This window comes from Coffea arabica, chromosome 1e (assembly GCF_036785885.1).
Source record: "Coffea arabica cultivar ET-39 chromosome 1e, Coffea Arabica ET-39 HiFi, whole genome shotgun sequence".
Lineage (NCBI taxonomy): Eukaryota > Viridiplantae > Streptophyta > Magnoliopsida > Gentianales > Rubiaceae > Coffea > Coffea arabica.
The window spans coordinates 12889169-12906804 of record NC_092311.1 but is presented as its reverse complement, the minus strand read 5'-3'; the positions used below and the strand labels follow the sequence as shown (position 1 = coordinate 12906804).

Genomic DNA, 17636 nt, shown 5'->3' with positions numbered 1-17636 from the left:
TTCGCCACAAAAATTGTGTCTAAATCCTGTTGGTGATGTGAGGTATGTACTGGTGAATAATTTATAAGTACTTTTACAATCAACCTAAGGTCCAGCAATATTACCAATGTGAGGTATATATTGATGAGTAACTAAAAGTACTTTTATTACCAACCCAAAATCTGAAAATATGCCCTTGCCAATATGAGGTATACGTTGGTAAGTACTTTTATAACCGACCAAAGGTTTGAGGACATGACCTAACCCATGGCGTTTATCAGAGTTAAAACTACCCAAACTTAATATTTACCAAAAAAGAAAAAGAAAAATATTGAGGGCTTCCATTTTAATTTAGAAAATCTGACAAGAATTCTAGAAGAATTTATTGCTGAAAAATAATTTTTGAAAATTTTAAGCAAAATGACATTACTCATGCTGACAAATTCAGTTCCTGAAGAACTACAAGAAGTGAAAAACTTCAAAAAAAAAAAAAAAAACACTAATCCGCGTTGACCAATCCTCCCTAAGAAGGATAATTACAAATACATCCACTTATAGTCCAGCAGGTTTCCAACAGGAGAGAGCATAGATGACCCTGCCCTTCCAGCCCTGCAGCATCCAAGCACCATCTGCATCAATCAGAAAATCCTTATTGTAATATGATTTCACCTTAGCCCTGACTTCTCTCATGATTTCACTGTTCAATGGGAGCTGCTTGAATCCAGCCCTCTGATTGCGAACCTGCCACTGCTTGTATGAGTCTGGCCTCTCAATTCTTTCAGTCCCTTCACAAGCTATAACGTTCATCACTTCCCTTCCAATAACTTCTTTCTCAAACATTGACCTATTTTGATCTTCACGTGGTAGTGTGGCCTCAAACATATCAAACAGAGAAGAGAAGTGATATAAAGCCTCTTTGAACCGTGTAACGAAGAACGGTGCACCATATGTTCCATTAAGGACTCCATGGACAAACATCTCAGGATTGATTTTTTTGATCAAGTTCATCACAGAGTCCCTTGGGCTGCTTTGTATTACAGTCTCATCAGGAACATTTCTTAGCCTGTACAGACAGTTAACCACCACCATTTCGTCCTCGTCAATTGCAAGATCCTCTGCAGTGATAGTGTCCCATCTTTTTGCAACAGCATTGAACTCAAAAGGAACGTTAAATCTCTTTGCATAATTCGCCAGGCGACCCCCTGTCTCCTCAATTCTCTCTGCTGGTCGAAATCCCGGTTGTGGAAGATCCACCCCAGTGATTCTAAGCTTTGGTGGTCCTCCAGGCCTGAGGGAGATTCCATGAATCAAACATGGCCATTGAAAACCATATAGAATACCAAAATCAATAATGTGAATTCTTGTTACTGTGCTTGTTTGTTTCGCAATAGACTTGTTAGCAAAAATGTTTGACATTCTTTGGAATGGGCATATTTCTAAATAAGCCCCGTAAGCTCTAAGAATATCTGCAGCTGACGCTCTCGTTGTGGTCAATGCTGAATAGAGTGTTGTTCCCATCCCAGCTAAACGTGCCTCGAGGGCATTGGCAAAACAATAAGCCAATCTTTCAGTAGGATCACCATAAGGAGAAGAGTGCTGCCTAATTTGCTTCAGTAATTCATTGGCAGTCCAATTGTCATATATTGCAACTGCATGTGCACATCTAGTTAGAAGGTCCCTCAAATCAACTAGTTCCCTTATGCTGTCTCGCTTCTGACCCGCACGTGGCCTTCCTCTTTTGGCTGTTGTTGGTGGAACATATTGCTGTTTTTTGGTCCCCTCTAAATCTGGACTTTCTATTCCACCTCTTGATGGAGATTCACCATAAAAGTTGGGATTTCTGGCAGGACAAAGCAGTGCATTATCATAATCATCTGTATTAGCAATTTCGTCAGTGTGACTTGCAAAGTGCTTGGTAGGACGATCTTCATCATGATCACCGCCTTCTCGATCATGGTTAGCACTCTTCTTTCTTGACTGATGATGTGATGATTGCTCCCCAGCAGCAGCTAGTATGCTAGGCATTTTATTCTGGTAGAATTTGACAATTCTACATTCTTCAACATCTTCTCCCAACTGAGGCATTACATGTGTATTGATGTTAGTGGAGGATTGTATAGTTTGGGAAGGACTAAGACAAGTGTCCACCAGGTAATCAACACTAAGATCCAAACTGTCACCAGGAATGCAAGTTGGCTGAAAATTGTATTGAATGGTTTGATGAGGAACAACATGATCAATGACATGATTAGGCCAGATTTCAGCAAAATCATCTATTGGGCTATCAAAAGTTTGACCCCCAAAAGTTGTTGTTGGACTTGGAGACCTGCTAAGGGTAGAAGGCTGATTCTCATTCAGAACTTCATAGAAGGACTTCTCAGCAGCTTGGAGAGCCAAGCAGTCCTGCAACATGCAAGGCTTATCCAACAAGTCGTCCTCCTCCATAAGCATCCTTTGTAGATATTTGAAGACCCCATCGAAGTAATCGCCTTCTACTGGAGAATCATCCCCTACTTCACATGGAGTTGAATTGATATCAAGGTGTGATGATAACTTTGAAAGGCCTGTGACATTGTTGAACAGATGATCAAATTGGCATCCATTCACAAGATTTCCTTGAGACAATAAATGCTGCTGATCAAAGTCAAGCTGCGGGAACTCATTGGCAGAATTTATGGAGTGACCGTCCCCACGAAAAAGGGTATCCATCAAGAAGCAACTGAAACAAAATTGAATCAATACTGTAAAACACAAAGATTTGGACTTCGAAAACTATTCTTGTCAATGAAACTTGTGAAGAGGGATGATATAAAGTTGTATTACCAATTAAATAATACAAGAACTCCAAGACAGTTTTGGCCACGGAATTTCTCAAGTGCACATATTAAGTATGAAAACAAAATGAAGAGATTGCTAATATTGGAAGGATGCTTAAAATAGGGTGACAAACTGCCATGGGAGGCAATGACTAAAAGTATGAAGTTGAGCTATCATATCAAAGCATGTTCACTGAATATTTTTCTTGAATGTCTCAGGCTTTTGATATTGCGTTTAATGCCTGGAGATTTGTAAGCTAGTAAACTGGGAATAAACTCCGGGGATTACCCCCATAACCGGTTCACGTGAAGCCGGTATGGGTGTCGGAGATCATAGGACATGGTAGGGAGCAGGAAGAGTGGGACAAGGTCAAGGACAACCTATGTGGGGATAGTAGTTGTATTTACTAATGTTTTCTTGGGACAATAATGCCAATATAAGTATTGTACTCAAGAGAGTTGATTTATTGTTCTAGTCCTAGTGCAGTGTGAATTTTAGCCTTTTTTTTTTTTTAGAAAAATCGTTTAAAATGTCTCTCACATTTTATTAAATGAATTTTTGTATTCTTCATTTTTTAAATGATAGGCCCCTTACAAAATTAAGTAGGTAAAATTTAATTACAATCTAGATTTTTGATTACTTTTTATCTTGAATCCATCATGTAACCCATACATGGTTATCTTTTTAAGGGCAAAAGGTTACATTTCTCATTTGTACTTAAACAAATAATCAAATTTATATTCATTTTTATCCCTAAAAAAGTAAAATCTGATTTAAATCATATTTATTTTTCCTTAAAAGAGTGAGATTGGATCCAATCCATTTTCATTTTTGTTATTAAAAATTTAGATTTGACTTTTCTACACATAAAAAAATGACTACACGTAGGTCACATGGTGATTTCATGCTAAAAAGGTGGTGGAAAACTTAATTTGGAACTAAATTTTGCTAACTTGAATTTGTAAGGTACATGTAGTTAATACTTTAAAAGTGAAGGACGAAAAAATTCATTTAATAAAATATGAGACATTTTGAGTGATTTTTTGCTTTTTTAAACTCACTTATTTCTCCTCATATCCTTCCTACTCGTAACTGCAAGACTTAACTTGCAAATCCTAAATTTGTTAGTGAAGAATTATAAAAATTTTTCCTGACCACTAGGACAAATGCCAATAACACTTGCATTTAAGCAGTATACAAGTGGAGAGTGTCGATTTGTCCTTTTGAACATTCACAGATTCCCTTTAGGTATTCATCATTAACTTTTGGCACTGCCAAAATCCGGTTTTTGACTCTTAAGAATTTGGGCTCTCGCTGTACCATTTTCTTATATTTTATGTTTGGTACAGACAATACAATGAAAAAGAATAAATGGTGGTGCTCCATTCTGGTGCTGCGAGCTGTCTTATCAGGATTTAAAAGACAAAATGAAGCACCAGAGCAGACGTTCAGCAATTATTAATGCAAACAATTTATTTAGTCCTTTCACTAATTGCTACTACTTTAATGTGTTGATATTTGTCTCGTTGTCTCTAAAAAGAGACTTCGGACGTTACAGGATTTCTTCTCCTTTAAACTTTATGTCCATTATCTTTTTAAAAATAGTTCATATACGATTGTCATCCTTTTCTAGTCATCCATTGAAACTAAAATATTCCAATTTAGGATGTAATAAGCTAAGAAATTGGCAAAACTTAGATGGTGTCTGATAAATGGATATGAAAAGTATTGATATTTATACCTATTGTATGGTAGACAACTATAAAAGATTATATAATGAAAATGAAAGTATTAGATCTTACCCTTTATCATTCTCCAATGATGATTTTAGTTTCGGAATAATTAACTCATTGGTTGAATAAAACTCATTCCAATCCCAAATCAAACAAGTAATGGAGAATGACAAAAACTCGTAGTCATTGTTAATTATAATTACAATTTTGTTTCCAAGTCCAGAATGCAAAACAAAAGCCTCCTTAGAATTGCTAGTCTAGTACAAACTCTGCGCGTGTAGCAAAAAGGGGCAAAAAAATACCTCGATGACATTGCTAAACCAAAATTTTGCTCCTATTTGGCTTTTGGTAGGCTGCCAACATGGGCAAGTAAAATATTACTACTTTAATCATGTCATCATCAACATCAATAATGCAAAACTTCTTTTTTTATTCAATAATTCTTTAAGTGATTCTCCATTAATATATGAATCCCTTTCCACCTAAATCAGTGGAATAGTGGAATAGGTCGAATTATTTTAAGTAAATCTCTCCTTAGCCGCACCTAACCTACTTGTAGGATATTTTTGGGATGCGTGCAACAGGGAAAGCAAACAACCCACTTTCTGAGTTGGAAAAATTAACAGGATTAGTTAATAGTTAACTCTTAATTTTGATTAAACATAGTTGCATCACTCTTACATTGAAAGTGCATATGCCCGAAAATCAATCAATTTCTAGGGTTTAATATGCACTTCAACTATTTATATAATAATAAATGATATTTTTATCATATTGATTGCTTATATATTTATATTTACATGCTAAAACCCTGAAATTAAACCTAATCAATGAAATCATAAGAATTATGATGGTGAGATTCATTCGATTATAGATAAGGTTTATTCTTAAATATTTCTAGTCCAAATATTAACAAAATAGGGTATTGTTAATATGATCAGACTAACATATACTATACTGCTTCTATATGGGAAATAGTAGACCTCATTTACTATGGTGTATGAGACACCTAAACTAGTATTTGGGTGCTTGATAAGATGATCAAATTCATTAGATTGATCTACTTAGAGATATCCTTTAAGTGTTAAAGGATTGATCTCTAAGTGACATTTGTGGAAGTGATCCTTAGATTTAAAGTTATTATAGTATCTTGGATATGGATGGTTATACTTTATTTCCCATATGATTGCTCCTATAATAAGGAATGCTCACATCATTAGCAATTGGGTATATATTTGAAGCATAAAAAGATAGTGAATAGTCTATAAGAATTTACCGCCTCTTATGGAAGAGAAGTTATCTCATGTCTGATCACTTGTAAAAGTATAATTCAGAATTCTTACCGCTAACTGGAAGAGTCTGAGAAAGTGTTTCTAAGTATTCCTTCATTGGAGTTATATTTTGATATAAGAAATGAACATTAATTACCTAATTGAATAAGCACAACTTACACCAAGATTAATTTGAGATAAGAATACTAAAAAGAAATACTATGTAGTACATATTCACTGAAAGGTGAAGTTATCCACTTGACTTTGCTTATTATTTAGATGGTCGTGATGCATTGCTAGATACCAATCTTGATTTATAAGAATGAATTGATTAATTAGTGGAATCAATAATAAATGTAAAGGACTTTTCATTTATTTAGTTCTTATTTATTAAGAATTATAACTCATACTTATTGCCAACGTATATGAGAGCCTAATAGGTCACACACACTACGAACTTCTTTAGTTGGATTAAAAGAATTTCAAATAGGGACTTGAAAGATAAATTTTTATAACATATAATTTAATTTGTGAGATAAATTAAACTTCAGGAACTTGTAGTGCAAATAAGTTTTAGTCTTCCAAATACAAAAGTTTTATCAGAATAAAAAAGTTGAATCCTATTGAAAATTGGTTTCAATTTCCATAAGAATATGAACAACTTATTTGTTTATAAAAACCCATCAAGCTTTTGCTAGCAAGACTAATGGATACACAAATTGTATTGTGAGATTTTTGAGAAAAATCTTAAAAGAAAAATACATAAATTTGTCCAAGAAAATAAGGAAAAATCACATCTCTTTCCTTCTCTCATTGGGGACAGCTTTTTATGGTGAAAAATTAGGCTTTTCCTCAGCCAATCTGTGTGAGGTGTTCTAGCAATAACTTGCATTAATTTAGTTTAAACTAATTGATCTGTCTGAGGTGTTCCAGCAATAACTAGCATTAATTTAGCTTAAACTAATTGAGCATAGAAACTTTTAATTAAAAAGGTTCGTGTGGATCACCATTAGAATTAAGGAGGCTCATGTGGATTACCATTAGAAGTCGGACACATGTGAAGCTATGTAAATTACTTTACCACTAGTGTGAATACCCATGCTACGCACGTTACTGACATTATTGAAAAAATGAAAATAAAAGGGTGAATTAAAAAAGTTAAAAAATTGTACCAACACAATTAAAATATAATATCTGTCTAACAATAGTTTGAAATATGATAGTGTGATACCCCGAATATTAGGCGGTTGTTTGTAAAGAAGATACTAAAATTTATTTCTTTGGGTTTGATTTAAAACCTTATTTTATTTTAAAAGACTAGAAACCCTAAAATTTTAATAAAAAATCCTAGTTTACTTGTGACTAACCGGTTTTCTTAAATCTCTCATATTTTAATTGAAACCCTCATTTTAATCACTGGAATTGTAAAATCCCTCATATTTTTCTTAAAATTCCTTTTTATTTGGTATTTATTCCTTTATAATAGCTTTACTACTCATTCACACCCTCAGTAACTGCAATCAACCATAGAATCAAGGGTTTTCCCTTTAGGTTCTTGGTTCGGATAAATTAGGGTTTTTTGCGTATTTTGACCGTGTGATCACTTGTGAGATATGTGCACTAAATTTAGTGATTAAGAGTGAGTTTTAGATGATATTAAGTGTGTGATTGGAAGTGAGAATAATAAGTGAGAGAATTATAAGTGAAAACCCTAGGACGCGCGATTTAAGAAAAATCGGGTTGAACCGACGGGTATCGTTTGTTACCGATTGAGTGCACCACTTGACCACCATTTTCTTACCATAAAATAACCTTGATATTAGTGTAAAATATCAGCCCTTAATCCAGCTTAAGATGGCCAAAAATATTGACCAAGAAAAGGAAAAAAAAAAAGAAAAATTGAGGTTGAATCTTGTGGTGACACTTGGCGGTCATCCACCTAACTTTGACCCAAACCAATTACCATCTTATAAACCTTCTTGAAGCTTCATTTTCTCTTCCATTCCAGCATCTTGGTCATGAGTTTGAGAGAAAAATAAAAGGAGAGGAAGACAAGCTAGCAACTTCACCTTGAATCCAACTTAGTTGAGTGAAAATCCAAAATCCAAACCAATTAAACTTTCATTTTAGTGCTTAGATAGTTGTGTGTGGTAAAAGTTTGGGAAGAAAGTGTGTGGTTTCTCACCTACAAGGAGCTTTTGGAAGGTACCATGGTTGCCTATCCCTTTACTCTTCCTTAATCTTGTTTAAGTTTGGATAGAAACTCATATTCTTGATTTATGACGGTAAATTTGCTAGTTTGGAATGATATGTGGAATATGGAGCTAGGGTTTACATTTTCAGCCTTGCTTATGGTTATTCATCTAGTAATGGATGTTATAGAGTTAGTAATTGTTGGCTTTGATGCTTGAATGCTTGCTAGATATGAAATTCTAGAGGAACAGCTCAAATTCCAGGTTTAAGTTTTCATATTCCCCTGTTCTGCCCGGTCTAGTTCACTATGTTAGAGGCTGAATTAGGCTTAACACAAAACATGAAAGTTGTAGAGAATGATTTTTTATAGGTTTTTGTAAAATTTCAACTCAATCTGAGTACTGTAGCATATGAAAGGACAAAAATATCCCTGACTGTCATAGGAAGAACTTTAGGGATAGTTTTGACATTTCACCAATCTGACCGCGTCTGTTCACCCTGATGCGTACTGAATTAGCATTTAGCCAAAACATGAAAGTTGTAGTTCTATATCTTAGCTTTCCAACGCTCCTAGAATCGCCTCGATTGGAATTCGGTAACCTGAGTTATTGTCGTTTAAGCATAGTGCAGTTAACTGACCTGTTTGTGAGATTCTGGTTCTGTAAATTGGGAATATGACTTGGATACACTAGAAACTGGATTAAGTGGTTTTCATCAAAATTGTAGCGCTCTGTATTAGCTTCAAAATGGTATAAGTTTCACCTCAATCCGATAAGCGTAGCCTCGGTTGTGTCCGTTACGTAAAACAACGTCAAATCTGTCTTTTGTTTTTTGATGCAAACTTCATTTCTGCGCATGCTCCTAACTTGGTTTGGTACTTGTATGCTGTTGAGCCTATTGAACGACTATGGAAATGAGATGATTTTGTGTATAAATTTGGGTCTGACTGAGAAAAACTTGAAGCCATAAATGGCTGGAAAATAAGTAAATACCAAGGGCGTTCTGCCCAAATTTACGCTCAAGGGCTAAACAACTATACTTGCGACTCAAGTAAGGCTTGGGAACGAATATCACGTGAACCATTTAGGATTTACGTCTTCTTTTATTGAGGTATATAAGTAAGAATTTAGCCGAAACTTGTACCCTTGAAAAAATGAACTTAACGACTAATGAAAATACGTTTTCTGTGTCACTTCGACTCAAATGGAGATTTTAAAGTTTTACGAATGAGTATAAGTTTTATAAATATTTTACTTATGTCTTTTGGTTTAAATGTACTCTTTTCACTACCAAAACCATATTTATACTTTGTACTAGTACGCATTCGAATTTTATTTGAATCACTTAAATCTTTGATGGTTGAAGCATAATGTATTCTTTTGATTATATTCGGGTTCATCGGTAACTGACGGTATTATCCGGCAGGATATTTTGGATATTATTTTGCGTAAATAGGTGAGTGTTCCTTGCTTGTTATATTTTCATTGACTATATGGCTTGTTGTGGATGTATGATTACATGTTCCATGTTATCAATGACTGTTAAAATGAATTTTACTAGGCGAGTGTGTACTTTATCGCACTCGACCTAAATAAATGTGAAATTTGCAATGATTAAATGATTAAATGCTAGTTGCGCATGAATGTAAGCCGTTTGGCTGAACTGAGCCCTTGCCCTTTGTTACCTGTCGACTCGAGCCAGAAGCGGACTAGATCGGGCGATTTGGTGACCCTGGGTGAAAATTTGGTATACTCGAATATTACCTTGTAGTCTGGTGGAGCCTGGCCAACGTCCAGGAGGGGGTGAATGAAATGAATAAATGAATGTCAATGCAAATGAGGGATTTTACTTACAAAAATACATTTTCAAATGATTGAAGGAATAAGGGAATGAAAGGAGAATGAATGAACGAATGAATGAATGGCTCCCTGTGAGCATGTATCCTTTTAATGAATGTGTTATTATCGCTTTCCATTGTCAATGTCTCTTGAATTATTGGTTATCTATGGTTAATGCATTGGCTTTACTGTTTGATTATGTGTTCGGAACCTCACTGAGTTTTTAACTCATCCCTTTAGTTGTTTTCCTTAACAGGGGAAGGCGAGCCGAAACGGGAGCTTTGGGTAGACTAGCTTAGTCTAGATCTCTGAATTTTGTAATGGTTCTTGCCCTAGTGCCTGGCACGGGTTGGGTGTATGACGAATTGAGAACCTTTGTATATTCGATATTTGTGTTCCCTTTTGAGATAGAAATGTATATAAGCTTCGCTTTAAGTTTTGGATTGCTGTAATATTTATTCTTGTGATTTTATTCCGGTTTTCATTGAGGTATGATTGAATCCCGGCGAGAGCTGAGCATGCGGTTCGCCAAACCCTTTGGTTCGTCTTAGGGGGAGGTGGGGCTGTTACAGATAGAATGTGTATATTATTCAAAAATTACCTTTTTACGGAAGATACATCCTGAAAATATAATAGAAATTTATATTAAAAAATGAATGATATATGAATAAAAATGAATGTAATTAAATGTTGTTAAAATAAAATACTTACAAATATTGTGCATTCGATTTGATAATCTTGTATGAAGGTGCGAACACTCTTCACACCAATCAACTTTTAGTACAAAAGCTAAAATTGGTGATCTAATTAATTCTGTTGAATTTTGTGGAATGCGTACTACAAATGAAAATGCACGATCTTTACATGAATTGATTCGTTGGTTGAACAACCTATCACCATTGTTCTGAGAATTAAGTACGCGCGAAATTCAAAATTAGTGTATTTTTTTTACATAGTTTATAAATAACATTATAAAAAATAAACATATATCAAGAAATTCTACTTTCCTTTGTAATTCTCTGAAATAAGAAACGTTACAATCAAATATAAATCGTGCATGTCTGTCATGTAGATTAAAATGCATGTTATCACTGAAATTTTTGATTTGTATGTTAACATTGTACCTGTTTGACAAATAAAATGTTATATACAATACAGAAAAATTTGTTGAAATTAAAGATACATGAAATTAATTACCTAACAATAGTGTCGACCATGTCATTACAATGCATACACACTGTTTTTGAAAAACGACCTTCACATAGTTATCCACAATTTTTGCATAGCTCATAGAACATGTTTTCTATGTTAATGCTCTGAATATAAGCAAGTATTCGAAAATATTTAACCTAGTAAGAATGAAAGAAGGTATAGGTTATGATTATAAAATTAAAAAATTGGTACAGTAATTAAATTAAATAGAGTAAGTTTACCGTACGCATGATTGTATATTCGGATATCCATATTCTCTTTGAATTTGCCATCAACAATGCTTGTGATGTTGTAAAATTGCTTGACCTCAACCACGTAACTAACTTTCGAGCACATGTATCATTTTCAAACCTACAATTTTTTGAAATACCTGTTGATAAGAGTATAAAACAACATTAAAAGTTTGATGTAGTGTTACTGATGAAACTCACCAACTGTGCAGGTATCGAGCAAAATCTAAATTGTGATTGATATACAATTTGCTAGCTCCAATTGTACAAAGTGATGGTCTTGCATAGTATGGTTATATTCGCTTAAAAACTATTCAAATTATATAGAGTATAAGTAAAAATATTTGATTTACCTCTGAAATTTCGTATGCAAATACCACATGCTAGTAAAATATTATTTTTTTGTAGCAGACTGATATTATAGGATTTGTAGTATATTCAATAATTTGATACTCAAATCACCGATGAGGCAAAGTTTGTCTAAATAAGCTTTACAGTGTCCTAACTCCTTGCAAAAAAAAACACTAAATAGTCCTAATTGGCATCGCACGTTATGGCAACGTGAGTGCCATCTAGGCCTAATTTTTTTTTTGGTCAAAATCTAGTCCTAATTGGTTCTGCTGTTTCTTGATCATGTTGTATGCTTGCGAATTAAAATTGTATTAAAATAGCATGTGAATGAGCATTTGTCTTTAATTAAGGAGTAAAAAGGATTTAAAGTATAAATAACAAATTATAAACAGTTTATGAAGTAGATTATGAGCAAGTTTTAAATTTTAAATTTGACTGGTAATTGGATTGGTTATAACCCACTACTTTTTATGTATTAAAATAAATACAAAAATCTATAACCCACTACTTGTTACGTTCTTAGGATTTTTTTAGGGTTAAATATAGTAAGCCCCTTAACTTTACATTTAGCTGCATTTTACCCCATCAACTTTACATTTAGTTGCACATTTGTGATTTTTTTGAAACATAATTGTAATTTGCAAAACTCATTTGTAGGGGTGGTTATAGGGTTAGTGTGGTGAAAAATATTTCTTAATTATAAAAATGTAACATTGTATTAAAATAGCATACGAATGAACAATTGTCTTTAATTAAGGAGTAAAAAGGATTTAAAGTATAAATAACAAACTACAAACGGTTTATGAAATAGATAATGGGAATGTTTTAAATTTTAAATTTGATTGGTGATAGAGTTGGTTATAACCCACTACTTTTTAAGTTTTTATGTATTAAAATAAATACAAAAATCTAGAAAAAAGAATGAGAAGATTGGAAGTCATTGAGAGGATCTCTGCTAAAAACCCCTTCTGCAGTACATATAGATTTGGATCCTTTGCATTAGATCTCTACCGGCTTAAGAATATCTTTGTAGGATCCCTTTTCAACAAACTCTATGTCTCATAAATTTAATTAAAGGTCGATCTATTAAATGAATAAAACATTTTAAATTTTCGGTTGTGCATATCTTTGTTATTCCTTACAAATATAAAGTTGAATCATGAACTCAAAGTCTGATCATATGCTTAGCATGATCTCGTATATTACAGACAAATGCCACGTGCGAGACTTAGAAATTAGTTAAACAAAGGATTACTCAATGGTGCAGAAAGGACAAGAACTAAATTTCTCAAAAATTTGTCTCCATTAAACCTTTTGATTATCAACTACACCAGGATTTCTTCTCTTACAATTACTAGGGCAAAACAACGTCCAGAGATTTTAAATCGCTGGCTGCTGCAAGCAATCTACAAAATAGGTCCCAATATGGTACACCTCTAAGTTGGTTTTGAAACAATTTGAAATTTTTGAAGTGTCAAAACACTAGCAAATCTATCTATTGGCTAGTGGGGCACGTGCTCCTACTGACAAAAAAATGCTTATATTAGCTGTGATTTTTTTTAACAAAAATTTATCTTTATCTCACTAAATTTGTAATTGTGATCCCAATAATAAAAAATATTTATTTTAGGTCTTGATCATTCAGAAAAATTTCATATTTTTCCATGCTAATTTGTAATAGTTCAATGTAGATATGTGCATAGCAGTACTTTGGTAACAATAATTAATAACATACACGAGTATCATACAATTAATAATATTAAATAACGACTACAAGTAAAAGCCGTTGTCATAAAGAGCTACAGATAATTACTGGGTAACACAAACTGCCAAGGATTTTTGCATGTATTTATATGTACCTTGTATACATATTGGAAAGTTATCCTAGCTCAGCCACTATGTCAAAATATTTGATTAAATAAGTTATAATAGAGCCACCTCTTAAAGAAATAGGTGTATTCATTCTCCTGTTTGCTATATACCACAATCAATTAAGTAAAACAAACATCATCCTTTGCCACATTGATTAAGTAGAGTAAATGCTTGTTTTTGATGTAATGGGAGACTCGAAAACTCACAAGAGGGAAAGAGCAAACGGAAGAGAGATTGAGTCAAGCAACAAACTAAATTTTCTTTGACCCAACATTACATGTATAGTGTTGGTACTCCTATATAATATTCTGGTAAAGAAGTGGTGATTAGTCTTTAGAATAATGTAGCATAAATCTGGAAGTGGCAAAGGTTATTTCTAATTGGCTAAACCTTATCACTAGAAAGTTAGGCAGGCTTTGGGCTGATTTCATACAATATTCCTCAAAAATAGATTTGTCTCAAAAGTGGGGTATGTGAAAGGTGTTTCCAATATTAATGTCATCGAAATAGGCAAATGCGGCAACCTTTCTATGTTTTATTTTTTTAAGTGTCAAACTTGGTGTCTAAGACATTTTATTTTATTTTTATAAGAATATGTCTGTCGCCGCATAAGGGCATGTGTGACAACATACACAATTTTTCTTAAAACTATATATTTTTTAATGTGCTTGTTGCTGCACACACTTATGTTGCGGCAGACACAATTTTTTTCAAAACAAATTTTATTAAACATAATATTTTAAACATTGTGTGTCTGTTGATATACACTTTTTAATGGTGTGCGAGATAGTTTGATCACTTGGTAAGTTATTAAAATCTTCTTTTCATTTCAGCTATAACATTTTTTCTTGAAAATATATGCAAACTATTTGAAAGACTTTTATAACATCTTTTAGACAGGTCAATACTGTGTTACAGATAAGATGGATATGCAATAAATACTTTGACCTAGACGATCCATCATGGCTTCACGCCATATTCATCTCGGGCTAATGTCGATACAAGATGAGGCCTTTTGGACATTGCTGTATCTTAATCAAGAGATGTGGATGGCACTTGGTTCCATTGACCATCAGGAAGTTGGGCCATCTACTACTCAAGATGTGCCACACCATGAACCTATCAACAAGCTACCCAGGGAGGTACGTGGATATGGTCGAGGCGGTAGGTGTCGCAAGCAGGCCACGGGCCTTCGCGAGGATGAGTGTCCATAGGTCAGTACACTCAAACTTCGACCCATGCAAAAAACAACACCCTATCTAAACCCCAACTCTCCCTACTGAAATTTTTTTCACACCTCCATGTGTTCCTGCATTCAGGTATGACTTAGTAGTTATTTTTTCTTAACATGTAAACTCTTACACTTAAATAATTTTTATTAAAATTTCTCACTTCAAATTTCACAACACTCTTCACTTATTTATATCGATTGTATGATTTTATGATTTTATGTGGACATTAACTAATTAACTGGATTTTAATTAATCAGTATAATTTGTACATAAAAAAATTGTGCAAGGGCTTTAATTAATCTAAACAATTTTTAGATAACAAATTCTGCAATTGTATTAGTTTAAAAAAAGGTGCATTCTAACTTAGTGTTGATCAGTTCGTAGTTCATTTTTTTTTAAAAAAATTAAATTATGTTTAAAAAAGCATAAAGAAAGATGCATGCTTATTTGTTTTTAAAAAATGTGTTTGTCATTGCATAAGATTGTGCGGCAACAAGTACGTTCTTAAAAAAACAAAGTTTAACAAAAAGTTCGTCTATCATTGCACACATTCTCTAAAAAAAATGTCAAACACCAAGTCTGACACTTAAAAAAATATATAAAAAAGGGTCATAGCATTTACCTATTTCGGCGACTTTAATATTACAAACGCATCCCAAATATTTCCACTTCTAAAACAATTTATTTTGGGAATTATTTTAGGAAATTCGCGTAGGGCTTTGTCATCTATTTTAAATAAAATGGTAAAATAACAAAAACCACCCTGTGATTTGCCTAATATATAATTTAGCTCCCTCTGATTTGAAAATCTACAATTTAACTCCTTGCCATTTCAACTAAAGTGAAAATCTGATAGAAAACATCTACAATAACAGTATTTGAGTGCTATGCACTTGTGGTTGCGACGAATAATATTTTAGAGAAAATAATATTTTCACTTGCCAAAGATACCCCCCGTGTGTTTATCAAAAGCAAAGTAAGAATTCTCCCCACCAAATCTCTTCTTCTCCAAACCCTAAATTGGCTTTGACCCAAAATCGCAGCCATCTGAAGCAAAATTGGTGATTTTAGGTCCGCTCATCTTCAAGCCAAAATCGCAGCCATATGAAGAAAAATTGGTAAGTTTGGATCTACTCATAACATGTAATCGATTTAGGAGGAGAGGTAAGAACTCTAAATTGGTTATTTTGAGATGTTTTCAAGAATGTCTTCCTCAAGTTATAGAAGTGGGAGTGGAAGTAGGAATTTAAGATATCAATATAGGCCATGTGATTGTGGAAGAAAGTATAAGATAAAAATTATTGAATCAGAAAAACCAACCAAAGGCATATTGTATTTCTTTTGTGAAATAGATGAATGTGTCTTTTAGTGTTGGTGTATTCCAACTAGCCGAAAGCAGCCAAGGTGGGAAGCTGTTATTGGAAAATCAACGGAGGAAGAGCGACCAAGTATGGAAGCTAGCATGATGTCAAGTTGGTAGAAAGTGGATGAGGAACTAAAAAGCCTAAAGTTGCTCTTTGTTGTTGTCTAATGGTGTCGATCTTTTGACTCTTAGTGTTAATGTCCAAGATGTGAAAATGATGCGTTAATCTTTTGTTTAGTTCTGGTAGTGATGTTGAATGGGGAAGGAAAAGTGTAATGAAAATTCATGTGTACAATAATGATTTCGTGTTTTGCTTTGTAGAAATGAAAAAGAAAATTGCCATCATTGTCTTTTGGATAGCTATTGTTAAATGTAAACCTCGTACTGTGATTGAGATGGGGTACGTTCCCTTTTTGTCATGCAACTTACGATAAATGAAACTAAAACCTGGAAAGAGAAATGAAATGGCTGCTTTGATTTTCCATCTATTCATTCACACAAAAACAACCATTCAACAAGAAGGGAATTGAAATGCCTGCAAAATGATATCCATCAATTATTCAATAGAAGGATAATAAACTAGACGCAAAATGCTATCCATCTTTCCATTCGTATAAAAATAGCCATTCAGATCATTCATACAAAAGTAGAACACATTATTATCTATTTAAACCAAAATCAACACCCAAAAATCAGTACGAAAAACAAAATAGTTTAGGCATATTTGCAACCAACTAAGCCAGTTTACATCACATCACCTAACTACGAATTACACACATATATAGTTTAGGAAGATGGATTTGTTCTTGTTCTCTTGGCCCTTATTTTATGCAGCACGTCAGCAACTATTGGAGGTCTAACTCTACCACCAGCAATATTCTTAGTAGGTCTTCCAATCGCTATAGGCTATTAAATGAAATCATGTTAGTAACAAAACATATGTTTTAAGTATTATGTACTATGGTTCATGAATAATACCTAAGAAGAAGCAATTTTCCTAGTGATAACCTTATTGACAGTAGACTTTGTTGGTTGAGTATATACCTTTCTCTTTGGAACTTTTAATTTAGATGGATTGGGATTATCAACCAGCTTTCTTTGAAAGGTTGGTTCTGAAGTGTGACTAGCGGAGTGGTTAGCTCCTAGTGGTTATGAAGTTTCACCAGTAGGCTCTTGACTTGCCTATGACATCAAAACAAAGAAGTTATGAAGTTTTAGCAATAAAGAAGAGCCTATACCATGCATAAGAAGATTATACCTTGTAAAATTTGGATGGATTGGATTCTTGCAACTTCTAGAATTGTGTCCAGGTTTGAAGCATTTTATACAATGCATAGTAAGTCCTTTCCTGGTTGATATTTGTCCCTTCTTTGGTTCATCAAGTTTAGTCCTCCACACATTCTTTGGCCTTCTGGGCATCTTTCTTATCAGTGGAGAATTAATTGGCCGTTCATTGGCCTTCACCCAATACCTTGTACTTGATACAGGCATAATTGCATGCCTATATGTCTTTACAAAAGTCTCTTTGCTGTAGCATTTGTGGAC

The 17636-nt window shown here is 33.7% G+C and overlaps 1 protein-coding gene across 1 annotated transcript; it reads right to left on the bottom strand.

Annotated features, from left to right (window-relative positions):
• Nucleotides 1-383: 383 nt before the first annotated feature.
• On the bottom strand, nt 384-3175 carry LOC113700983 (scarecrow-like protein 30). Its single transcript, XM_027221413.2, has 2 exons — nt 2803-3175; nt 384-2698 (listed from the first exon to the last, which is right to left on the bottom strand). Exon 2 carries the CDS (start codon nt 2686-2688, stop codon nt 532-534), a length of 2157 nt encoding a protein of 718 aa, XP_027077214.1. The 5' UTR covers nt 2689-2698; nt 2803-3175; the 3' UTR covers nt 384-531.
• Between the last annotated feature and the right edge of the window lie 14461 nt (nt 3176-17636).

What these genes read in the sequence shown, in the direction of transcription:
- LOC113700983 (XM_027221413.2), bottom strand. Translation starts at nt 2,688, where the DNA reads ATGGATACCCTTTTTCGTGGGGACGGTCACTCCATAAATTCTGCCAAT.